The following is a 26,700-nucleotide window of genomic DNA, read 5'->3' as shown; positions in this document are numbered from 1 at the left end:
AACCAACTGGCAGTTCGATTCCATCATGATTTTCCTGTAGGAGTACAGCTCCAACTCTGATGTCACTAGCATCAATGGCAACCTTCCATGACTGATGTTAAATCCCAAGAATGTCACCTCTGCTTTTGCTAATTCAGTTTTGTTTAAGTTTATTACCAATTTTGCTTCTCGTCGTTCAGAGTTCTGCCAGCTGTATCATGTGATCTTTCCAGGGCTTACTAAAGATCACTACATCATCAAGAGACTGTACAGTTTGTTAGCCCAGCCACAACTCTGTTCATGAGTCTTTGGAAAGTGGTGAGTGCTTTCTTCATTCTATAGGGCATCACTTTGAATTGATATAGCCCATTTGGGGTTACAAATGCAGAACTTTCTTTTGCTGTCTCTGATAAAGGTACCTGCCAGTAACCACGCAGTAAGTCCAACTTGGTGATGTAACTGGCTTGTCCAACTTTCTCTATGCAGTCCTTCAATTTAGGAATTGAATATGAGTCTGATTTTGTATTGTTGTTGACCTTCCAATAATCCACACAAAATCAATGAGTCCCATCTGGTGTGGGAACTAAGACGATCAGCGAACTCCACTTGCTCTGGTTTGGTTTGATAATATCCTCGTCGAGCAAGAATCTCTTCTGGATCTGTCTGGATTTGAAAGGATTAAACCGATAGGGGTGCTCTTTAATCAGAATAGCATTCCCTATGTCTACCTCATGTACAATAGCATTAGTCCTCCCCATCTGATTTCTACAATGTCCTCATACAACAACTGCAAACCTTTCAAATGCATTCTTTGCTCCTGAGACAGATAGCATACTAACCTGTCCCACTCCTCAAGAACTTCATTTTTAACATATTTTAGAGGTATGTCAAAATCCACAACATCTGGATTTGATTTCTCACTCTGCTGGGCAGCAACTAAGGCCTGTTTCTCCAGTCCCTCCTCTCTTGTTCTCTGGAGGGGAGCTACACAATCGATTATAACCTGCACGAAAGGTGCTTCAAATGCAGGAACTGGCAACAAAGATGCTGGTTTTATTACAACCTGTGACTTACCTACCATTTGACATGTATGACATGTACAGCAAAAGCTAACCACATTCCGGGCCAATAAAAATGTTTTTCTTCCTTAGCCTGAGTCTTTTGTACACCTAGATGACCTCCTACATGTGTTACCAGTAACTCTATCTGTCTGTATGCTACCAGCAAGACAATCTGGTGCAGTTCAGCCTATTTCTTCTCTGCACTAACCTGTCATAGAATCCTAAGACAAAAATGGAGACCATCTTTCAGAAAATAACTCTCGGGAGTATTTTCTGCCTCCTTTTTGGATTATGCATCCACATAGATATATTCTTTCGTCTTGTTTTGCTGTTGCCAGTCCCTTAGGCTTTCATGTTCAGATTTTTCCTTCACGTTACATCAAACAGGGTGTCCGCTAACTAAACCTCAACTCCTTCATCTTTCTCTTTAGTTTTTGCTTCATGCTGTACCTTATGATGGTGGGATCTTATTATACAGTCTAGGAAAATACCAAGATATTTTTCTTTTAACTCAGTTTCTTGGTCTTCCTTGGGCTTCTCTGCAACAAGGGGTGTTACTCCCACCTTGGACCCTGCTAAATCATTCCCAAGGACAAACTGAATTACTGGAAATGACACTCTGTCAATCACTCCCACTGTTACTTCCCCAGTCTTGAGTTAGCACTCATATATGTGGGAATGCCAAATTTCTGTCCATCTATCCCACAAATTATCACACTCTCGGGTAACAGATCAGAAAGATTGCAAATTCGCTCATCTCCTACTATTAGAGACTGGTTAGATCCTGTATCTCTCCAAATTGTAACAACTTCTTGCCCTCTCCCACTGTCCTTTTGAGTAAAATTTACCCACAGAGGCAAATTCTTTGTGGAGATCAGGCACTAACTGCGTACCCTGCCCCTGCCGAGGCTGTGCACTGCCCTGCAGTTCCTCAGCTGCTTTTGGGTTTCCTTTACTACTTTCACTCATGCCATTGGCTCAGCTTCTTTTACCACATCTTTTCCCACAGTGCCTTTCTTTAACAACCAGCACTGTGACTTTGTGTCCCACTTTACCACAGCGGAAACACCTGAGGCTTTTCACCCTCTTGGGCTATTTTTTTAACCTGTGGTAAACTCTTACCAGGATCTCCCCTTCTCCCAACTTTTATCCCTCACTGGATGAAATTCTGACAGGAAGCTTGTCTTATGCACCAACATGTACTCATCTGCTAATTCTGCTGCCCTTCTCAATTCCTGAACTTTCTGTTCCTCCACATGAATTTGTACATCTGTGGAAGTGAGTTTTTAAACTCTTCCAGCAGAATAATCTCTCTTAGAGCCTCATAGGTCTTACCTATTTTTAAGACCCGCACCCTTCTATCAAAATGACTGTTTAAGTTTTTCGAACTCAACATATATCTGATCTGGTTCCTCCTTTATGTTTCTGAACCACTGTCTATACGCTTCTGGTAACAATTCAAAAGCACTTAAATAGCCTGTTTAACCTCTTCATAATCTCTTGACCCCTCATCTGACAGTGTGGCAAATACCTGACTAGTTCTGCCTACCAGTTTAGTCTGAACTAGCATTACCCATAAATCCTCAGACCACTCCATCTGCCTAGCCAATTTTTCAAATGAAATAAAGAAGGCTTCAACATCTTTCTCATGAAAATATGGCAGAGTTTTGACATATTTCTACATGTCACTACCTTCTCTTTTAATTTCCATCCTGTAAACTTGATTTTGCTAAGTCACAACTTGTCAAGTTCAAATTCTCTCTCTCTCTGCTGAGCTAAGAATCTTCTCTCTCTTCTTCCCAAGCACCCCCTTTCTGCTTCTCTCTCTGCCTCTCCTTCCCCTCTCTCTTTGTTTGTCTTCTTACTCCATTTTCCTCAATTGTAATTTAAGTTTTCTAACTCTGTTACACTTGTCTGATTCTCTGACACACCTAAGTGTTTGAGTAATACCCTTAAAATTTCAGCTTTACTTCTGTCCTTAGTTAAACCCAATTCTAACCTCTTTGGTAATTCTAGGGGTATGGTCTTTTCTTTCTGAACTTGCTTGGCAAATTTGGGAATCATCTTCAAACGCCAGAACCTCTTGAGCCATTTTAAGAGCTAAATCTCTCACTTTTAATTAAATCAACCACAAGTAACAGAAATTACACAAATTGTCTCACCTATATAAATAGGAAGGGTTTGGAGGGATATGGGCCAGGTGCTGGCAGGTGGGCCTAGATTGGGTTGGGATATCTGGTCGGCATGGACAGGTTGGACCGAAGGGTCTGTTTCCATGCTGTACATCTCTATGACTCTGAGTCTACATTTTATTTAGAGATCTAGGACACGGACCGGTCAATGTTTAGATTAGAGTGGTGCTGGAAAAACACAGCAGATCACGCAGCATCCGACTAACCGGCCAGTGTTTAAGTCTACTGGGCTTTTCTCGTACCCCAGATCTATTCAAATCTGTCCAAATCTCAGACTGGATCTGTCTAAATCTGTTCAAATCCCAGACGAGAGTCCCCAAACTGTTGAAATCCTGGACAAGAGCCTCCAAACTGTTACAACATGGGGGGACCCCCCCCCCCCCCCAATTAATTTAAACCTGACACACAGAAAAGCTCACCTCGCACCATAATCTGTTATATTTCAAGAGGCAAAGAACCATCCCAGGTGTCACTATTCAAATTAAAAATTAACAATTTTATTCTTTAACTCCCACAGAGAACATTAAAACAACAGTTTTTTACAATTCCTTTCTCTTAAACTTATCGTTTACCTCCCCCTCTACAATACTGATCCAATAAATTTCCTCTTAAATTTTACAGCAAAAATCAGTTCAAACCCAGTTATTATCTTCGGATGTTGAACATTCTCTGTCAGTTCCTCTAAGTTGACTTCAGTGTTCTGCTGCACGGATTTCTTATAGATACCTTTTCGAGAGCTATTCGGCTAGCTGTCTGTTTATTGATGCTCTTTGCTGTTCTCCCCCTAACTGTTGAAGTTGTCTAGTTTTATACCTGAAAACGGCAGATCATTTAATTGGTTTGATGTCATACGAAACAGTAAAATTCAAATTCAATTGGATTTTGGTAACTGAGACATTATTTAAACTGGCCGAATTTGAATTTGTTTTTGTTCCGTGCACCGCAACTCCAGCAACTTGTTTCAATCAAATGTTACATTTTTAAATTGTTCAGCACATTCTGTGCTTTTGGTCAGTCCTTGGTAGCTTCCTCTGTCTCTTAAAGGTACAGTACACACCTACACCTTCATAACAATGGCCATCAAGCTAAATACCCACATTCCTCTTTCATCCCCATTTTCCTTGATACTTTTAGCGAGAAGTGCTCTATCTGCCTCCTTGAAAACACACAATGTTTTGGCCTCAAGCACTTTCTGTGGTAGAGAATTCCACAGGCTTGCCACTCTCTGGGTGAAGAAATTTCCCCTCTTCTCAGTCCTAAATAGTCTACCTTTTATCCTTAAGCTATGACCCGTGATTCTGGACTTGCTCACAATCAGGAACATCCTCCTGCATCTCACCTGTCTGTCCTGTTAGAATTTTATAGATTCTGAGATCCCCTTCAGTCTTCTAAGTTCCAGTGGGTATAATCCTAATTGATTCAATCTCTCCTTTAGACTCTGTTAGTCCTGCATGCGCAGGAATCAATTTGGTATATCTTTGCTGCACTCCCTCCAAAGCCAGAATATATTCTTACTCAGATAAGGAGCCCAAAACTGCACACAGTATTTCAGCTGTGGCCTCACGAATGCTCTGTTTAATAGCAGGGAGACATCTGGTTCCAGAACTCTAATCCTCTCACGTTTTGCTGTCTTTACTACCAGCTGCACCTGCACATTTACTTGCATTGACTAATGCACAAAGGCACCCAGGTCTCTTGAAACATTTCTCTTCTCTCAATTTAGAGCTGTTTAAATAATGTCTGCCTTTATAGTTTTGCACCCAAATTAGGATTACCTCACATTTATCCACATTGTACTGCATTTGTGCACTCACTGAGCTTACTCAAATCACACTGCAATATCTCTGCCTCCACCTCCCACCCAACTTTGTGTCATCTGCAAATTTTGAGGTATTACACTTAGTTTCCTCATCTAAATCATTAACTTATATTGTGAATAGCTGTCTCCTAGTAACAACCAATAGTCATTGCCTGCCATTTAGAAAAAGACCCATTTATTCCTTCTCTTTCCTGTCTCCTAACCATTTTCTATTCATTTCAATGCAGTACCCCAATCTCAAACACTTTAACTTTATGTATTATTATGTAGGACTTTGTCAAGCTTTCAGAATATCCAAAAAGCCATGTACTCTGGTTTCCCCCGATCGACTCAACTTGCTACATCCTTGAAGAATTCTATTAGATTTGTCAAGTGCGATTCTCCCTTTTGTAAATCCATGCTGTGTGTGATTCCACAAGTACGCTGCTATAAAGTCCTTAGTAATGGACTCGAGCATTTTCTCCACTGTCAATGGTCAGACTTGCTGGTCTGTAATTCCTTGCTCCTCTTTTTAAATTTGGGTAACTTTAGTCATTTGGATAAGCTAATACCAGGCACCACAAATAATCAGAAACTTGCTCTGAGCTGTGCACTCTGTCTCTTATCAACTCTCTTGTTCCTCACTCTGTATTAATACTTTATAACCCATATAAACTGACATGAAAATGTCAAGCATTTTCAGTTTACAGTTTACAAAATTTCAGAATTGTTTTAAAATGTTAAATGTCATGATAAACAAGTGCACCACAGAAGGCATGTCTTCATCTTGTGCGACCATGACGGCAGCTGACAGTGAGGCCTGGTTATTTGTCCTGGTGTGGGACTTGGCATTAGCGTGAGCTCTCAAAGTCCTCACTGTAGACGACAAACTAGGCAAACTCATTGCTGTGCTGTTAGCACTGATCGTAACATGCTAGTCTTCAGCTAATTCAAATCATTTCACATGATATCAAGAAAAGGCTGAAGACCTGGATACTGCAAATACTTTGGGCCCTGACAATTTTTCAGCAATAGTACTGAAGACCTGCTTCAGAACTGGCCTTGCCACTAGCCAGCCTGTTCTAGTACAGCTACAAAATTGCCAGAGATATCTGGTCCATAGAGAGAACAGATTCCACTCATTACTGCCCCATCAGTTCACTCTTGATTATTAGTAACGTGATGGAAGGGGTCATTCCTGTTTGATAACATTGTCAGTGACCTACTATTCGCCACTTAGTTTGGCTTCTGCCAGGGCCACTTACTCCTGACTTCATTACAGCTGTGGCCAACCATGGACAAAAAGCTGTATTCCAGAGGTGATGTGAGAATAACTGCCCTTGACATCATGACAGCATTTAACCCCATGGGACATCAAAGAACCATAACAAAACTGAGGCCATTTTGAATTGAGGTGAAAGCTCTCCACTGAATGAAGTTGTTCCTGATGTAAAGGAAGATGGTCATGACTGTTGGAGGTTAGTCATCTCAGCTTCAAGACATCTCTGCAGGAATTCTTCAGGATCTTGGCTGAACCATTTTCAGCTGCTTCATCAATTACTTTCCCTTAAGACCAACAGTAGAGATGTCTGTTGCTGAATTCACAATGTACAGCATCATCCTCAACTCCTCAGATACGAAAGCAGCTTAGGGCCAAATGCAGAAAGACCTGGACGATATTCAAGCTTAGGCTGATCTTTAAATAGCAAATAATATTTGCATCGCACAAGACCAGGTAATGACCAACTCCAATAAGAGAGAATCTAACCCTTACTCTTCTATATTCGGAGACATTTTCATTGCTGAATTCTCTACTAATAACCTCTTGGGAGTTACTGTTAACCGCAAACTGAATTGGAACAACCATATATATACTGTCACTACAAGAGCAGATTGGAGGCTAAGGATTCTGCAGTGAGTAACTTGCCTCCTGTCTCTCCATTATCTGTCCAAGGCACAAGTCAAATATGTTGAACAACCTCCCATCCCACTTGTCTGGATGATGCAGCTCCAACAACACTCTAAGCTCAACACCATACAGGACAAAGCAGCCCACTTGATTGGCATCCCATTAAACACCATCCACATTCATCCCCACTGACTCATGGTGACAACAGTACGTATCATCAACAAAATGTCCTGCAGCAAACCATGTTACCTCTGCCATCTAGAAGGACAAGGGCAGCAGATAGATTGAAGCACAACCACCTGCAAATTCCCATCTAAGCCGCACATTGTTCTGACTTGGAACTATATTGCAGTTCCTTCACTTGTCACTGGGTTAAAATCCTAGATTTTTCTAACCGCACTAGATGTGGATGGGATTTATCCTAGGATTCTCTGGGAAGCCAGGGAGGAGATTGCATTGATCTTTGTCATCATTTGTCTACAGGAATAGTATTAGAAGACCAGAGGATATCAAATGTTGTTGTATTGTTCAAGAAGGGGAGTAGAGACAACCCTGGAAATTATAGACCTGAGCCTGGTTCGGTCGTGGGTAAAGTGTTTTCAAAGGTTATAAGAGGATTTCTAATCATCTAGAAAGGAATAAGTTGATTAGGGATAGTCAGCACAGTTTTGTGAAGGGTAGGTCGTGCCTCTCAAACCTTATTGAGTTCTTTGAGAAGGTGACCAAACAGGTGGGTGTGATGTATATGGATTTCAGTAAGGTGTTTCATAAGATTCCTCACAATAGGCTATTGCACAAGATACGGAGGCATTGGATTGAGGATGATTTAGTGGTTTGGACCAGAAATTAGCCAGCTGAAAGAAGGCAGATGGTGGTGGTTGATGGGGAATGTTCACCGTGGAGTTGAGTTACTAGTGGTGTACCGCAAGGATCTGTTTTGGATCCACTGCTGCTTGTCATTTTTATAAATAACCTGGATCGAGGGTGTAGAAGGGTGGGTTAGTAAATTTGCGGATGGGTTAGTAAATTTGCGGATGACACTAAGGTCGGTGGAGTTGTGGATAGTGCTGAAGGGTGTTGTAGGTTACAGAGAGACATAGATAAGCTGCAGAGCTGGGCTGACACATGGCAAATGGAGTTCAATGCAGAAAGGTGTGAGGTGATTCACTTTGGAAGGAGTAACAGGAATGCAGAATACTGTGAGAATGGTAAAATTCTTGGTAGTGTAGATGAGCAGAGAGATGTTGGTGTCCATGTACATAGCTCCCTGAAAGTTGCTACCCAGGTTGATAGGGCTGTTAAGAAGGTGTACAGTGTGTTAGCTTTTATTAGTAGAGGGATTGAGTTTTGGAACCATGAAGTACAAGACTCTTGTGCAGCCGCACTTGGAATATTGTGTGCAGTTCTGGTCACTGCATTATGAGAAGGATGTAGAAGCTTGGAAAAGGGTTCAGAGGAAATTTGCTAGGATGTTGCCTGGTTAGGAGGGAAAGTCTTGCAAGGAAAAGTTGAGGGACTTGATGCTGTTTTCGTTAGAGAGAAGAAGGTTGAGAGGTGACTTAATTGAGATATATCCGATAATCAGGGTAAGGTCGAGTGGACAGTGAGAGCCTTTTTCCTAGGATAGTGATGGCTAGCATGAGGGGACATAGCTTAAAATTGAGGGGTGATAGATATAGAACAGCTGTCAGAGGCAGGTTCTTTACTCAGAGGAGTAGGGGCGTGGAATGCACTGCCAGCAACAGCTGTAGATTCGCCAACTTTATGGGCATTTAAATGGTCATTGGATAGGCATATGGATGGCAATGGTATAGTGTAGGTTTGATGGACTTCTGATTGGTTTCACAGGATGGTGCAACATTGAGGGGGGAAGGGCCTGTACTGCGCTGTTCTACGTTCTATATGAATATAGGAGGTACGGTTAGTAAGTTTACAGATGATGCCAAAATTGGAGGTGTTGTGCACAGTGAAGAAGATGATATCAGAATACAATAGGACCTTGAGCAGATGGGCCAATGGGTTGAGGAATGGCAGATGGAGTTAAATTACAATAAATGTGAGGTGTTGCATTTTGTTAAGACAAACCCGGGCAACACTTAAAACAGTTGATGGTAGGTCCTGGGGATTATTGCTGAACGAAGAGACTTTGGGATGCAGGTAGATAGGATAGTGAAGAAGGCATTTGGTGTCCTTGCCCTCATTGGTCATAACATTGAGTGGAGGGGTTGGGAGGTCATGTTGCAGCTGTACAGGATACTTTTCAGATCACTTTTGGAATACTGTGTTCAGTTCTGGTTGCTCTGTTGTAGGGAGGATGTTGTTAAACTTGAGAGTGTGCAGAAAAGATTTATAAGGATATTGCTGGGTCTGGAAGGTTTGAGTTATAGGGAGAGGCTGAATAAGCTGGCACTTTTCTGGAGCGTTAGAGACTGAGGAGTGACCTTATAGAGGTTTATAAAATCATGAAGGGCAAGGATAGGGTAAATCGAAGTCTTTTCCCTGGAGTGGGGGAGTCCAGAACGAGAGTGCATATGTTTAGGGTGAGAGGGGAAAGATATAAAAGGGACTTAAGGAGCAACTTTTTCACACAGAGGGTGGTACATGTATGGAATGAGCTGCCAGAGGAAGTGGTGGGTACCATCACAATGTTTAAAAGGCCCCTGGATGAGTATATGAAGAGGAAGGATTTCAAGGGATATGGGCCAAATGTTCACAAATGGGACTAGGTCATATTAGAATGCCTGGTTGACCTGAGCAAGTTGGACCATACTAGAGAGTTTTGAGAAGATTTGTCGCTCAGGTTGAGGTTCTGGATGTAGATCTGCTCGCTGAGCTGGAAGGTTCAGCAAGGTTGGATCATGCTGTATGACTATATAACTCTATTTGAAATAGCTGTTCATGTAAGATAATTCCTCTAAACCATCCATTTGTTTTTTTGATAACTAACTTAAGCTTTACCATCTAGTAAGTTTAATAATTTAGGAGCCAATGTAATTATCCCTGTTTAGCTATTGAATCCACACAGTCCACCCCAGGAACTGATCAAGATGTCTGATCATTGACACTGTCACAAACAAGACCTGAAGTGATCATTTTATATATTTTTTAAGCAGGATGTACTTGGAATGGACAGGACGTAAAACTGGTCATTCATTATGAAAGTGGTTTTGTGATGTCCCACAACAACTCGGCTGGAGGCTCATCCAGCCCCCTTTTCCAGTATCCATTTGAAAGATTGAAAATGTCGGCTGATGATGGGATCAGGATGCTTTATTTGGACTTTGGGGGGCCAGAAGGAGAGCTGGTGAGTATAGTTTTGTAAAATCTGATTTTTGACTTTAATTCCTCCATATGATGAGACCGGCGGCTCCATGTTTTCTGCTTCGTGCTGCCCTCTCCCCTAAATCTTTCCAAGTAATTTGAAAGCTAAAATAACTGTTGATTTTTCAAAGGCAGAGATGAAATAAATTATCATGGGAAATAAGAAAATTGCAGAGAAATTGAACAATTGTTTTGTATATGCTTTACCAACAAGACGCACATTTTCACACAATACTGGGGCTAAAAAGAGTCAGGAAAGTGCCAGGTAATGACAGTCTCATGAAGAGACTGTCACTTCACATTCAATGGCTTTGCCATCATTGAATACGCCTATCAATATGCTTTGCCACTGAACTGGAACAGCCCTGTGAATATTGTCACTATGAAGAGCAGGGCAGAAACTGGGAATTCTTTGGTGAGTAACTCACTTTGTGTGTCTCCAGTGTCTGTCATCCATTTATAAGGCGCAAGAAGCTCCACGCTGTTCAGGATAAAATCTGTTTGTTCGGCATCCCATTCCACCACCTTCCACAGTCATTGTTTCTGACATAGACACTCAACGCAGCAGTATACACCATCTGCAAGATGCACTGCAGCAACCTATCAAGGCTAATTCACAGCACTTTCCAAAAGTTCTTTGAGAACGTGACCAAACAGATAGATGAGAGTAATCCATAATGTGGTGTATATGGATTTCAGCAAGGCGTTCAATAAGGTTTGCCACAGTAGGATATTGTACAAAATGCAGAAGAATGGGATTGTGGGAGGTATAGCAGTTTGGATCAGTAATTGGCTTGCTGAAAGAAGACAGAGAGTGGTGATTGATGGAAAATGTTCATCCTGGAGTCCAGTTACCAGTGGTGTACCGCAAGGGTCGGTTGGGTCCACTGCTGTTTGTCATTTTTATAAACGACCTGGATGAGGGCGTAGAAGGGTGGGTTAGTAAATTTGCAGACGACACTAAGGTCGGTGGAGTTGTGGATAGTGACAAAGGATGTTGTAGGTTACAGAGAGACGTAGATAAACTGCAGAGCCGGGCTGAGAGGTGGCAAATTGAGTTTAATGCGGACAAGTGTGAGGTGATTTACTTTGGTCGGAGTAACCGGAATGCAAAGCACTGGGCTAAAGGTAAGATTCTTGGTAGTGTAGTTGAGCAGAGAGATCTGTGTCCAGATACACAGATCCTTGAAAGTTGCCACCCAGGTTGACAGGGTTGTTAAGAAGGCATACAGTGTTTTAGCTTTTATTAATAGAGGGATTGACTTCTGGAACCATGAGGTTATGCTACAGCTGTACAAAACTCTGGTGCGGCCGCACTTGGGAGTATTGTGTACAATTCTGGTCACTGCATTCTAAGAAGGACATGGAAGCTTTGGAAAGGTTGCAGAGGCGATTTACTAGGATATTGCCTGGTATAAAGGGAATGTCTTACGAGGAAAGGCTGAGAGCCTTGAGGCTGTTTTCGTTAGAGAGAAGAAGGTTGAGAGGTGACTTAATAGAGACATATAAGATAATCAGAGGGTTGGGTGGGGTGAACAGGGAGAGCCTTTTTCCAAGAATGGTGATGGCGAGTACGAGGGGCATATCTTTAACTTGAGGGGTGATAGATGTCAGAGGTAGTCTCTTTACTCAGAGTAGTAAGGGTATGGAATGCTTTGCCTGCAATGGTAGTAGATTCACCAACTTTAAGTACATTTAAGTTGTCATTGGACAAGCATATGGACGTACATGGAATAGTGTAGCTTAGATGGGCTTCAGATTGGTATGACAGGTCGGCACAATATCGAGGGCTGAAGGGCCTGTACTGTGCTGTAGTGTTCTATGTTCAAAGAACAAGGGCAACAGATACATGAGGAAAGCAACACCTTCACGTTTCCCCCCAAGCCATTCATCGTCCTGACTTGGAAATATATTGGTGTTCTTTCACTGTCACTGGGTCAAAATCCCGCAATTCTCTCCACTCCTTAAAGGCATTGTGTCTGTACCTGCACCTCAAGCACAGCAATAGTTCAGGAACACAGGTGACCAGCGTTTTCCTTCACTGCATTCAAGGAAGAGCAGTAACTGCTGCCCTATTCAGGAAAGGACATATCCTATGGATGAGTTTTTTCCAAAAGGAAAGGTCATTTATGGAAAGTTTGTTGGCCAAAATCTCTCAGATCGGCAGGACCCATTGCCTGCTGTGTGCAGATTCTTGGAGCAGCTGATTGAAGCCATGCAGCTTTGTGGCAATAATATGGCAGATTTGTGCTGCAAAACTTGAAACACTCTTCATAAAGCTGTTCCAGTACAGCTACAACCCTGGCATCTACCCAACAATGTGGCAAGTTGCCCTGGTTTGTCCTGTGAGGCAAAGCCATGGCAAATCCAAACCAACCAATTACTGCCCTATCAGTCTGCAGTCTATTTTCAGTCAAGTCTTGGAAGAGGGTCAAGCCATCAAGCCTAGCAGTAAATTAACTACGAGGATCAGTTTGGTTTCTGCCAGAGCCACTCTGCTCTTGCAGCCTTGATTCAAACATGGACAAAAGAGCTGAATTTCAGAGGTGAGCTGAGACATCAAGGCTGAATTTGACTGACTGTGGCATCAATCAGCCTGAGCAAATCTGAAGTCAGTGAAGTTGGGGTAAGCTTTCTTTAGGTTGGAGTCTTGCCTGCACAAAGGAAGATGGTTGTTGTGCTGGAGGCCATTCATCTCAAATTCAATACATCTCTGCAGGCGTTTCTCGGTGGTGTCCTAGGCCCAACTATCTTCAGCTGCTTCATCAGTGACTTTCCCTCTATCATCAGGTCAGAGGTTGGGATGTTCACTGATTGCATAATGTTCACTATTTGTGAGTCTTGAGATATTGAACAGTTAATATCCAAATGCAGTGAGACCTGAACAATATTCAGCTTTGGGCTGACAAATAGCAAATAACATTCATTTCCCAAGTGCAGCAGTGACCATCTTCAGTAAGAAGCAATCTAATCCTAACATTCAAGGGCTTTCCCAAAACTGAATCCCCTAGTATTCTACAAGTCACAGTTGATCAGAAACAGGACTGACTGTATAAATACAATGGACACTAGAGCAGGTCAGAAGCCTGGAATCCTGGAGACACACAGTGATTTACTCACCATAGAATTCCCAGTTTCTGCCCTGCTCTTCATAGTGACAATATTCACAGGGCTGTTCCAGTTCAGTGGCAAAGCATATTGATAGGCGTATTCAATGATGGCAATGCCAATGAATGTGAAGAAGTGACAGTCTCTTCATGAGACTGTCATTACCTGGCACTTTCCTGACTCTTTTTAGCCCCGGTATTAACTTGTGTGAAAATGTGTGTCTTGCTGGTAAAGCATATACAAAACAATTGTTCAATTTCTCTGCAATTTTCTGGACTCTCCAAAACGTTTCCATCAACCATTTTAAAAAAAAAAGCAAGTCAGGAGAGTGTTGGAATACTTCCCACTTCCCTGGATGGGTGCTGCTCTAAAAGTGTTCTCAAGCTTGACACCATAGAACATAGAACAATACAGCACAGAACAGGCCCTTCGGCCCATGATGTTGTGCCGAACATCTAACCTAGATTAAGCACCCATCCATGTACCTATCCAAATGCCGCTTAAAGGTCGCCAATGATTCTGACTCTACCACTCCCACGGGCAGCGCATTCCATGCCCCCACCACTCTCTGGGTAAAGAACCCACCCCTGACATCTCCCCTATACCTTCCACCCTTCACCTTAAATTTATGTCCCCTTGTAACACTCTGTTGTACCCGGGGAAAAAGTTTCTGACTGTCTACACTATCTATTCCTCTGATCATCTTATTAACCTCTATCAAGTCACCCCTCATCCTTCGCCGTTCCAACGAGAAAAGGCCGAGAACTCTCAACCTATCCTCGTACGACCTACTCTCCATTCCAGGCAACTTCCTGGTAAATCTTCTCTGCACCCTCTCCAAAGCTTCCACATCTTTCCTAAAGTGAGGCGACCAGAACTGCACACAGTACTCCAACTGTGGCCTAACCAAAGTCCTGTACAGCTGCAACATCACTTCACGACTCTTGAATTCAATCCCTCTGCTAATGAACGATAATACTCCATAGGCCTTCTTACAAACTCTATCCACCTGAGTGGCAACCTTCAAAGATCTATGTACATAGACCCCAAGATCCCTCTGTTCCTCCACCTGACTAAGAACCCTACCATTAACTCTGTATTCCGCTTTGGGACAAAGCAGCCAATTTGATTAGTATCACATCCACGAACATTTACTCCCTCCACCAACGACATGCAGTGGCAATAGTGTTCCATCTACAGCATTAGAAACTAACAGAAGCTGTTAGCCATTCAATACGATCATAGCTGATCCTTTATCTCAATGCCATATTACTGCATTCACCCAGAACCCCTTGATTCATTTTAAAATCTAAAAGTGTATTAATCTCTTTTTGAATATACTCTGTGACCTGACCTTCTCAATCTTCCATGGTAAAGAATTCCAAACATTGACCACCCTTCGAGTGAAGAAGTTTTTCCTCATTTCAGTACTGAATGCCCTCTGTATCCTGAGACTGTGATCCTTGATTATGGACTCCCCAACCAGAGAAACATCCTCCTTGCATCTAACCTGTCCAGACTAGTTAGAAGTTTTTTCAATCTGACTCCCTCTCATTTTTCTAAACTCTAATACAAGCCCTGTTGAACAGTCATGACACCCACAGTGTCAACCTCCACTGGACTCCTATGACAAAATATCCTTTCTTAGGTAGAGACTACAAAACACTGGTGTAGGTGTGGTCTCACCAAGGCCCTGCATAACTGCAGAAAGACATCCCTTCCTCTGAACTCTCATCCTCTTGCAAAGAACAACAATATACCATTTGCCTTTCTATTACTGGCTGCACCTGACTGTATTTAATTTCATTGACTAGTGACCAATGGCATCCAGATGTAATGGTACATTTACATTTCCCAGTATATCACCAATTAAATAATCTGCCATTCTGTTTTTCACATCAATGTGTATATATTTAATCACAGTGTATTGCATCTGCCATATGTTTGTCCACATACAAGATGTGCTGTAGAAAGTTCACGAAGGCTTCCGAGCACCATCCAATCCTGCAATCGCTACCATCTTGAAGCTCAAAGAAAGCAGACAGATGGGGACACCAGTGTCTGCAAGATTCTCTCCAAGCCAAACACTATCCTGACTTGAAAATATATTGCTATTCCTTCCAAAAGCTGGAAATTTTCCCTAACAGCATTCGGGATATCCTATACAAGTAGAACTGCAATAGTTCTAAAGGGTAGCTCCCCACCATCTTCTCAAGATTGAGTAAGGATGGGCAAGTAATGCTGGCTGAGCCATTGACTCATGCCCTAAAGATGGGAACTCTCGTGAAACGTTAATGGGGGTATGATATGGCCTAACCGGCTTGGAGGAACAATTGCCGACACAAACGGTCAGTGAAATTTGCAAGCTTGTGCAAGCGAGTTTCTGAAAATCTGTAGAGTTCAGTATGAGGGTTGATATTATCTTGAGTACGGTGATGAAATATTGTAAGGAACACTTGCTCATTGAGCTCAAGCAAACAGGTCATTGTTAAACCATTATCATTGGAACAGATAAGTGGTGGGGCACTTTAGAGACTAAGTGCAAATTGGCACCATGAACATAAGGTGGAATGTAAGGTTTGGTTTTTCATGGAAAGAAAGATTGAACCACATGTCCCTCAGGCAAACGTAAAAGATCCAACTTCTCCATTAAGTATATCTGTGCCATTACATCAGCAATCCCTGTGCTAATCGTTGTCATACTCTGGGTAAAGATGTTCCTGTGAATTCTTGAATGGATTGATTTATGTTTAATTTATGTTGATTGGGTGACACAGTAGTTAATATTGCTACCGAATAGCACCAGATGACCTAGGTTTGATTCCAACTTTGGGTTACTATCTGTGTAGTTTTTGCATATTCTCCGTGTCAGCATGGATTTCCTCCCACAGTCCAAAGACATGCAGGTGAGGTGATTGACCATGCTGAATTGTCTGTAGTGTCCAGAGATGTGCAGGTTCGGTGGATTAGCTATGGAAATGATGGGATTATGGGTATAGAGTGAGGGGGTGGGTCTGGGTTGGTGCTCTTTGGATGGTTGGTGGAGTGTCAATGGGCTAAATGGCCTCTTTCTGCACTGAAGGGATTCTGTGACTTGCTGGTTCAGATCTGCTTCACGAATGGAAGCTTATTGTCTGTATTGGCCTTATCAAGCTTTCTCATTGTTTTAAAGACCCGGATGTAGGTTTGCTTGCTGAGCTGGAAGGTTTATTTTCAGACATTTCATTACCATACTAGGTAACATCTTCAGTGAGCCTCAGGATGAAGCACTGGTGGTGTAGCCCGCTTTCTATTTGTTTTTGGGCTTCCTTGGTTTGGGTGATGTCATTTCCATCATTTTTATGGACATCTGCAAGAAGTGCACCCAACTCCAGCTCCTCAAAAACCGAGTTAGGGAACTGGAGCTGGATGAACTGCGGATCAGCAAGGAGGCTGAGGGAGAAATTGAGAGGATGTACAGGGAGGTGGTCACTCCTCAGACACAGGGTAAGGACAGCTGGGTTACAGTCGAGGGTGGAACTAACTGATAGAGTAGGGATCCCCTGTGGATGTCCCCTCATCAATAAGTATACGGTTTTGGATACTGCTGGTGGGGATGGCCTACCAGGGGAAAGCCATAGTTGTCAGGTCTCTGGCACTGAAGCTCAGAAGGGAAGGGGGATAGAATAGAAAAGCGCTAGTGGTAGGGGACTCAATAGGTAGACAGATTGACAGGAGATTTTGAATTCCCAGAAGGTATGTTGCCTCCCCAGTACCAGAATCCGGGATGTCGCTGATCGGGTTTACAGGATTCTGAGCAGCTAGAAATCGTGGTACATTTTGGCACCAATGATATAGCTAGGAAAGGGATTAAGGATCTGAAAAGTGACTAGAGAGCTAGGTTGGAAGCTGAAGAGCAGGATGAGTCGAGTAGTAATCTCTGGTTTGCTACCAGTGCCACGAGATAGTGAGGTGAGGAACAGTCAGCATATGCAGCTTAACACGTGGCTGTGAGGCTGGTGCAGAAGTGTGGGTGTCAGATACCTAGACCATTGGGATACCTTCTGGGGAAGGTGGGACCTGTACATGAAGGACGGGTTGCACCTGAGCTGGAGGGGAACAAATGTCCTGGGTGGGAGATTTGCTCGTGTGGTTCGGGAGGGTTTAAACTAGTTTGGCAGGAGTGTGGGAATTGGAGCTACATATCTGAGAGGGGGTAGTTGTAGATTGGGCAGTGACAGGATGTAGTGAATCTATCAGGAAGGCTTTTCACGTGATGAAATAAAGGGATCGGTTAAAGTGTGTCTGCTTTAATGCAAGAAGTGTCAGAAGTAAGAGTGATGAGTTTAGAGCATGGATCAGTACTTGGGACTTTGTCATGGACATAATGGAGACATGGGTTTCACAGAGGCAGGAAGGGTTGTTAAATGTTCCAGGGTTTAGAATGTTTAAAAAAAACAGGGAGGGTGGAAAAAGAGGAGGGGGTGCAGCATTGCTAATCAGGGAGTGCATCACAGCTACAGAAACTAAGGTTGTTCAGGAAGGTTTGTCTACTGAGTCAGGATGGGTGGAAGTTAGGATCAGCAAGGGAGCAATCACTGCATTAGGGGTTTTCAACAGAACCCCTAATACCAGTAGGGAGATTGAAGAACTTGTAGGCGGTCATATTCTGGAAAAATACAGATGTAGCAGGGTTGTTGTTACGGGTGATTTCAACTTTCCCAATATTGACTGGAACCTCCTAAGTGCAGATGGTTTGGATCGAGCTGTTTTTGTCAGGTGTGTTCAGGATGATTTCCTTACTCAGTATGGAGACAGGTCGATGAGGGGAGAGGCCATTTTGGATTTGGTGCTCGGCAACGAGCCAGGACAGGTGTCAGATCTTGCAGTGGGAGAACACTTTGGTGACAGTGACCACAATTGCCTCACATTTACCAAAGCCTTGGAGAGGGAAAGGTGCAGTTACCAAGGGAAGATATTTAATTGGGGAAAAGAAAACTATGACGCTATCAGACAGGAATTGGGAAATACAGACTGGGAGCAATTGTTCCATAGAAAGGGCACAACAGACTTGTGGAGACTGTTTGTTTAAGGAGTAGTTGTTGCGAGTGATGCACAAATTTGTTCCTCTGACACAGGTAAGAAGGGGCAAGATTAAGGAGCCTTGGATGACGTGAACAGAGGAGCTTCTCATCAAAAGGAAGAAGGCAGCTTACGTAAGGTGGAGGAAGCAAGGATCTAGCACAGCTTTAAAGGATTACAGGCTTGCTAGAAAGGAGCTCAGTAATGGACCGAGGAGAGCCAAGAGGGCGCACAAAAAAGGCTTGGCAGGACGGATTAGGGAGAACCCAAAGGCATTTTACTCATACGTGAGGAATAAGAGAATGATCAGGGAGAAGGTAGGGCCGGTCAGGGATAGTGTAGGGAAGTTGTGTGTGGAGTCTGAGCAGAAAGGGGAAGCCCTAAATTAGTTTTTTGCTGCGGTTTTCACTGAGGAAAGGGACCTTGTTGTGAATGAGAACTTTGAGGAGCTGGGATACAGGCTTGAACAGATCCAGACTGATGAAGCTGATGTGCTGAAAATTTTGGCAAACATTAAGATTGATAAATCCCTAGGGCCAGATCAGATTTATCCTAGGTTGCTCTGGGAAGCGAGAAAGGAGGTTTCTAAACTGCTGGCGAAGATCTTTGCTTCCTCACTCTCCACTGGAGTAGTACCAGAGGATTGGTGGGAGGAGAATGTTGTTCCTCTTTTCAAGAAGGGTAATAGGGAAATCCCTGGCAATTATAGACCAGTCAGTCTTCTATCTGTGGTCAGCAAGGTTGTGGGAAGAATTCTGAGGATAGGATTTATGACTAATTGGAAAAGCATAGCATGATTAAAGGCAGTCAGCATGACTTTGTGAGGGACAAGTCATGTCTCACAAACCTTATTGAGTTCTTTGAGGAGGTGACAAGACAGGTCGACGAAGGTCGAGCAGTGGATGTGGTGTATATGGACTCCAGCAAGGCATTTGAAAAGGTTCCCCATGGTAGGCTCATTCATAAAGTCAGGAGGTATGGGAGCGGGGAGATTTGGCTGTCTGGATTCGGAATTGGTTGGCTGACCGAAGGCAGAGAGTGGTTGTAAGATGGAAAGTATTCTGCCTGGAGGACAGTATTGAGTGGGGTCCTGCAGGGCTCTGTTCTTGGGCCTCTGTTCTTTGTAGTTTTTGTAAATTATTTGGATGAGGAGGTTGAGGGGTGGGTTAGTAAATTTGGCAATGACACAAAGGTTCAAGGTGCCGTTAATTGTATAGAGGGCTACTGCAGGCTACAGCGTGACATAGGCAGGATGCAGAGCTGGGCTGAGAAATGGCAGATGGAGTTCAACCTGGATAAATGCAAAGTGATGCATTTTGGGAGGTCTAACTCGAATGCTGAATATAGGATTAAAGACCGGATTCTTGGCAGTGTGGAGGAACAGAGGGATCTGGGTGTGCAGGTACATAGATCCCTCAAAGTTGCCACCCAAGTGGATAGGGTTGTTAAGAAAGCATATGGTGTTCTGGGCTTCATTAACAGGGTGATCGAGTTTAAGAGTCCCGAAGTTTTGCTGCAGCTCTCCAAGTCCCTGGTGAGGCCACACTTGGAACATTGTGTCCAGTTCTCATCACTATTATAGGAAACACATGGAGGCTTTGGAGAGGGTGCAAAGAAGGTTTACCAAGATGCTGCCTGGACTGGAGAGCTTGTCTTACGAAGAAAGGTTGAGTAAGCTCAGACTTGTCTTTCTGGAGAGAAAGAGAAAGAAAAGTGACCTGATTGAGGTATCCAAAATAATGAGAGGCAGGGATAGAGTCAATAGCCGGAGACGTTTCCCCAGGGCAGGATTGACTGGCACAAGGGGTCACAGTTTTAAGATATTAGGAGGAATGTATAGAGGAGACGTCAGAGGAAGGTTCTTTACGCAGAGAGTTGTGAATGCATGGAATGCGTTGTCAGTGGTGGTGGTGGAAGCAGAGTCTTTAGGGACATTTAAGTGACTGCTGGACATGCACATGGACAGCAGTGAGTCGAGGGGTGTGTAGGTTAGGTTATTTTATTTTAGATTAGGACTAATCCTCGGCACAGCATCATGGGCCGAAGGGCCTGTTCTGTACGTTTCGATGTTCTCTGCAAAGTGGGAAAAGTGGAAGGAGGCTTAGATCGAGCATTAATGCCAGTATGGAGTGATTGGGCTGAAATAGCTTGTACATGTTACACAGTTTTGTAATTGTATTGATCATTCTCCACCCTACTTTCTTGCTTTCTTGTAGATTTCAGTCTTTGCTGTTTTCTGTAGATATCCCACAATTTTCTATCTTTTCCAGCATCTGGATTTGCATTCGTGTCCGAAGCCTGCTGTCTTTGTTATACATTCCTTTCTCTCAGCCAAAGTGACCCGGATGGGACTGCTAGTGTGAAGAATGAAGTGCCAGGAAAAATCTTTGGATTCATGCATTCATCAAAACCAAAGACCATTGCTGCATCTTGGAAAATGTAACCTGCAAAAGCAAAAAGATCAGGCCTGGTGGGAGGCCAGAGCTCTTGTTAGAATGGGAAGAATCTAATGTATGTTATTCAGCATCACATTGTGAAACAAAGATCTCCCAATATTGCTGTTTGTTGCCAAATGTGCCTTTTTATTATTCCGGAACTTCACAATTTTTTATAATTGTTTTTACTGTGAAGATAACAGTTTTAACTTTGGAGCATATAGTTTTGTAATTTGATTTAAAAGATCTTGGTAACAAATGATGCTAGCTGGTTCTGGTGTTATTCCTGTAATTGGTGTAATATCTTCCAATCCTGGGGCAGCATTCCCCCCCACTTTTGCAGTTGGAACAGGAGGACTGAAACCAGCAAACTAGGTAAGTGACCTGAAACTGTTCCTTTAATTATGCTATTCTAAAACTTTGTGCTAAAGTACTGGGAGTGAAGGTCTTTTGGATAATTCTTAAACTTTGATTCTTTAGCTTAGTTTCAGCATGCTGCAAATGTTGTTTAGCAGCTTCAGGACCCAGCTGTTATGAAATCTAGATGTAATGTGAACTGGTTGGCAGGCTGACTGAGAGGACATAAACATCCAAAAGAACTTGTTTTTATCTACACATTGAGTAAAACGGTGAAATTACTCAGGCAGCCTTGAGCCTCCATGTTTCCTTACATTTACATACTTAGAAATGTGCCTGGACTCTCTGTACTGTCACAATGTAGAAGGCATGGTCTCATAAGTCCGCTAGCCAATTTTGGCCATTGAAAATGAATATAGTGGGAGAGACATGAAACAGTTGTGCAGGCTATTCTGCCCACTGGGTTGGGCGAGAAAGCCTTTACACCCATTTTAAAAATAAACCCACATCTGCAACACTATTAATATCTTCTACAAACTTCCCCTCTTTTTCTGACTACAATCTCTGCTTGTGACTAGCTCTTTGCCATGGTGTGGATGGCCAATAGCTGCTTTTCCACAATACCAAATATTGATGGGTCAAAGATGCAAATAGTATCTATGATATAATGGTAACCCTCCCTACCTAGTGGGCGGCATGGTGGCACAGTGGTTAGCACTGCTGCCTCACTGCGCCAGAGACCTGAGTTCAATTCCAGCCTCAGGCAACTGTCTGTGTGGAGTTTGCACATTCTCCCTGTGTCTGCTTGGGTTTCTTCTGGGTGCTCTAGTTTCCTCCCACAATCCAAAGATGTGCAGATTAGGTGAATTGGCCATGCTAAATTGCCCATAGTGATAGGTGCATTAGTCAGGGATAAATGTAGGGTCGGGGAATGGGTCTGGGTGGGTTACTGTTCAGAAGGTTGGTGTGGACTTGTTGGGCCAAAGGGCCTGTTTCCATACCGAAGGGAATCTAATCATTCTTCCCGTGTCTGCTCCAGTTTTCTCCCACAGACCAACAATGTGCAGGTTAGGTAGATTGGCCATGCTAAATTGCCCATAGTGTTCACGGATGTGCAGGATCATGGATAAGCCATGGGAAATGTGGAGTTACAGGGAGAAAGTAGTGGGGTGGATCTGGCTGCGATGCTCTTCAGAGGTCAATATGGACCTGATGGGCCGAATGGCCAGTTTTCACACTGTAGAGATTCTATTCTGAATATAAAATAGTTCTGTGCTTGAGGCTGTCTGTAAGCGAGGACTGTATATAATTGAAGGACATTTAATCTGTGTACAATGTCTTGGCCCAGTGGGAGAAGAGCCTGGTGCTTTGTTACTGAATGTAATGGAATGAAGCTTTTGAATCCTGCTGTATGCTTTCAGGTATATTTGTGCTTTTTATAAATAGCACTGCAGAATCAAGATTAAATGGACTGAATGGTTAGTTCTGTAATCTAAAGGTTCCATTTCTAAAAGAAGAATTTTGAATCCAATCTTGAGCTCATATTGCTCAGTTTTTTTTTAACTGAAACTAAATGGCAAGTTATGCTGACTACTGGAGACTTAAGGGTTGTACATTCTGTGCATAATGCTGGATCCTAAGAAATTGCATCCATGCTTGGTTTTCTGACCATTTTTAAGCCATGTTGTAGAATATGCAAGTCTGCAGGTTTAGCAATTCAGCTACAATTCAAAGTCTTAAATCCTGACTGTGCACCATAAGACATAGAAGCAGAAATTAGGCCATTCAGTCCATCAAGTCTGCTCTGCCATTCAACCACGGCTGATAGGTTTCTCCACCTCAATTTCCTGCTTTCTCCCCTTAAACTTTTATCCCTTTGGCAATCAAGAACTTATCTATCTATCTTTTTTTAAAATATATTCAATGACCTGGCCTCCCCAGCCTTTTGTGACAATGAGTTCCACAGATTCAGCACTTTCTGGCTGAAGAAGTTTCTCCTTATCCATTCTAAAGGGTCTTCCCTTTACTCTAAGACTGTGCCCTCAGGTCCTCTTCTCTCCTGCCAATGGAAGGATCTTCCCAATGTCCACTCTGCCCAGGCCATTCAGTATTCAGTTAGTTTCAATCAGATTCCTGTCCCCCTTTCCCTCCCCAATCCATCTAAACAGTATTGAGTATAGTCTGAGTCCTCAAATGTTCCTTATATGTTAAGCAACTCAATTACCATCCAGTATTACAGTAAAGGCCATGGGAGCCTGAAGACAGGTTGGGTGTTCTCTTTGGACAATGGGATAGAACCCAAGGATGGGTAGGGAGAGGGTGGGAGAGTACATATCTATGGGATTGCTTGAGGATCTTTTAGCAAAGTCATTTGATTCTGCAAGAAAGACCAGTTTTGCCATTTTACTTACAAAATTGAACTTGAAGGATATTTACCCTGACTGATCTCACCATATTTTTGGATTCAGTGGACTGGAAGTATGAATGAGTCACATTCAAGTTGCATACCTTCCCTTGCATGTTACGCTGTGTCCAATGTACATGTGTAGTTTTAAAAGTCTAGCTTACGTACTTAATGGGGAAAATCTATTTTAGATTTGCTGCTTGATTGCCTTGGGCGTTTACCCTGATTTTTGTTCATTTTAAATTTGCAGTATTCTTAGTAGAATTGGAAGAAAACATAGGGTTTGATCTTTCATTGAAAAAATAAGCCTAATATTGAATGTAAATTCCAACCTGTACCGAGGTAGAAGCCTCCGGATCGCACCCTCAATCCAGCACCTTCCAGTACAAGGGCTGATTTGTATCATGGTTAACACTACAAAAACACTGCACTTTACACATCTCCTGATCTGCAACTCATGCTCAAACTGTTCATTGCTGTCATTGAACAATTTGATTTCTTCTTGTCCAATCACCTTTTGCTTCGGTAACTAAACCAAAAACTCAGTGGCAAAACTAAGTACTGAAAATGTGTTGCTGGAAAAGCGCAACACATCCAAGGAGCAGGAGAATCGACGTTTCGGGCATGAGCCCTTCTTCAGGAATGATCTGTGCTTTTCCAGCAACACATTTTCAGCTCGGATCTCCAGCATCTGCAGTCCTCACTTTCTCCCGGCAAAACTAAGTAGGTCTGGCAACTTCTATAAAGAAAGAAACAGTTAACAAAAATTCTGAAGAGTCGTTTTGGACTCAACATTAACTGTTTTCCCGCAGAAGCTGCCAGAGTTGTTTTTCCTACTATTTTCTTCTTTCTCATCAATATTTGCAGCATCTGCAATATTTTGCTTTTATTACTCAGGTAACTAACCCAGCCTCACTTGTACTGTTTGCTGCAGAAATTGAGCTCAAGCCAATAGATTTGCAAAATAGTAATTTTCAGTTGAGACCGTAAACTACTACTTTGAAATGTGTTCATTGTAAATGAATATATCAGCAAGCGTGCATTGCTGAATGGATAAAGACAACCAGATCCCTGTGCGCTAACAAAAAAATAACAATGGCACCTGATAACTGTCCCAATTTGCAGCTAAACAGCACCTATAAGCGAGCCAAAGGTTCCACAGCATTTCAAAAACATGTCTGGTTAGAGAGCTCAAAATTGAACAGTAGCCCTGGGAAAAGGTTGCTTTGTCCTAACACTGTGTTTAGTCAGGTCTGTTTGATTAAAAGCCTTCATATTTAGTAGAGATGTAATCAACTCCTGAGCTTTGAGGTACATTCTCTTAATTGCCAGTTAAGTTCTATTTTTGTAATTGATTGCTAGCAATTCCCTTTAATCATTGAAATACCAAAGTAAATGGGTGTGAAACTCCACTGAGGCAAGCTCTCCTTGGGCATTCACCTACTTGTATTATAGACAAAGGATTGTATCTATACTGGATCTGCAGTGGTAATGCTGTGTACATGTGTAAGAATAAAATTATTCATTTTACTTTGTGCTGTATTCATGATTTTTACAAATTTTGGGTATGATGAGAGTCTCAGTTGATGGGGAAAGGAATGGTAAGACTTTGCCCCTTACTTTTCATGGGAAGTTGGTGTCACTGGCAAGACCAGAAATGTCTCTTCATAACTGACCTTAACGTAGCAGTGTGATGCTGCCTTGAACCACTCTGGTCAGCATGGTGTAAGTGCATCCCAATGTGTTGTCGAGTGTTCCATGATTTTAACTTGCAACAATGATGAATTACATCATAATTCCCTGTCAGGTTGGTGTGTGGTTTGGAAGAGTACTTGCAGTTCCCATGCATCTGTTGCTTTTGTCCTTTACCTGCTAGGGGTTGTAGTTTCGAAGGTATTGTAGAAGGAACCTTGGTGTGCTCTTCTGTGTTACACAATTGCAGCCACTGTGCACCAGCAGGGGTGAATATTGAATGTGGTAGATATAATGCCAATCGAAGAGGCTGTTTTGGTCCAAAGGACACTGAGCCTCTTGAGTGTTATTCAAGCTGGAGATGCACTCATCCAAGTAAGTGGAAAGTAACTTTAATTTTCCAAATGTTTATAATCTTGTAGATGTTGGATTAGCTTTGGGGAGTCAGAAGATGAGTTATTTGCCACAAAATTGACTGTCTCTGACCTCGTGTAGTGCTATGTGTCATGGCTGGATGAATTAATTTTTGGTCATTGGTAGCCCCATGGATATGGATTGATGGAACATTGTGATTTAGAAGCCATAAAAAAAATACTTGGATGAGCACTAGAAATGTCACAATACTCAAGGCATTGGACCAAGTACAAGAAAGGGAGATTAGTGAAGGTAGTTTAACACAGAACAGTCTAGGATAAATGCCCCCTCGCCCCCCCCTCCCCCAAAGCTTCAGATGAATGGTCTCTTCTGTGCTATATGTCTCTATTAAATGTTAAAATGAAGTGATCAGCTGTTTGTGAAACACAGTGAAAAGGCAATGAGGGTTCGGTTTCAGAGGGGATGAGTAATAAGTATGTAACAGTGACTCCAATTGGGAAGAATGCAAGTTTAATGGAGCCAAAGTGAGGGGGATCTGTTGAGTTAGACAAGGCATTGCACCCTATTCAATAGACAATAGGTGCAGGAGTAGGCCATTCTGCCCTTCGAGTCTGCGCGACCATTCAATATGATCATGGCTGATCATCCTTAATTAGTATCCTGTTCCTGCCTTATCTCCATAACTCTTGATTCCACTATCCTTGAGAGCTCTATCCAACTCTTTCTTAAATGAATCCAAAGACTGGGCCTCCACTGCCCTGTGGGGCAGAGCATTCCACACAGCCACCACTCTCTGGGTGAAGATGTTTCTCCTCATCCCTGTCCTAAATGGTCTACCTGCCTTATCTAACAGATAGGAGTAGGCCATTCAGTTATTATTCTACATCATAATCTCGGTACTATAATCCCCTCCTCCTTTTCTTTGGTTGCCACCTTGCTGTGGTGAAGAGACTTGAGTATTCTGTCGTCATGAATTCTAATGGTAGCCCCATCCATGATAAGGTCAGA

At 42.7% G+C, this 26,700-nt stretch overlaps 1 protein-coding gene across 6 annotated transcripts in view; it reads left to right on the top strand.

The window, feature by feature from the left end:
* The window catches only part of sntb2 (syntrophin, beta 2), a 69,241-nt gene extending 44,086 nt beyond the window's left edge, over positions 1 to 25,155 (top strand). Inside the window, exons 6-7 of one of the 6 annotated variants that reach the window (XM_072595740.1) lie at positions 10,053 to 10,243; positions 20,700 to 25,155. In XM_072595740.1, coding sequence (XP_072451841.1) covers positions 10,053 to 10,243; positions 20,700 to 20,792 — 284 coding nt within the window. In that variant the 3' untranslated portion in view covers positions 20,793 to 25,155. Of the gene's footprint in view, positions 1 to 10,049; positions 10,244 to 20,699 lie in introns of those variants that run through there. The other 5 variants (XM_072595739.1, XR_011964220.1, XR_011964219.1 and 2 more) reach the window with 5 other exon arrangements.
* Positions 25,156 to 26,700: the final 1,545 nt, after the last annotated feature.

This window comes from Chiloscyllium punctatum, chromosome 26 (genome assembly GCF_047496795.1).
Source record: "Chiloscyllium punctatum isolate Juve2018m chromosome 26, sChiPun1.3, whole genome shotgun sequence".
Taxonomy (NCBI): Eukaryota; Metazoa; Chordata; class Chondrichthyes; order Orectolobiformes; family Hemiscylliidae; genus Chiloscyllium; species Chiloscyllium punctatum.
Note: the sequence above shows the minus strand (reverse complement) of the source record. Positions and strands in the feature narration are given on the sequence as shown.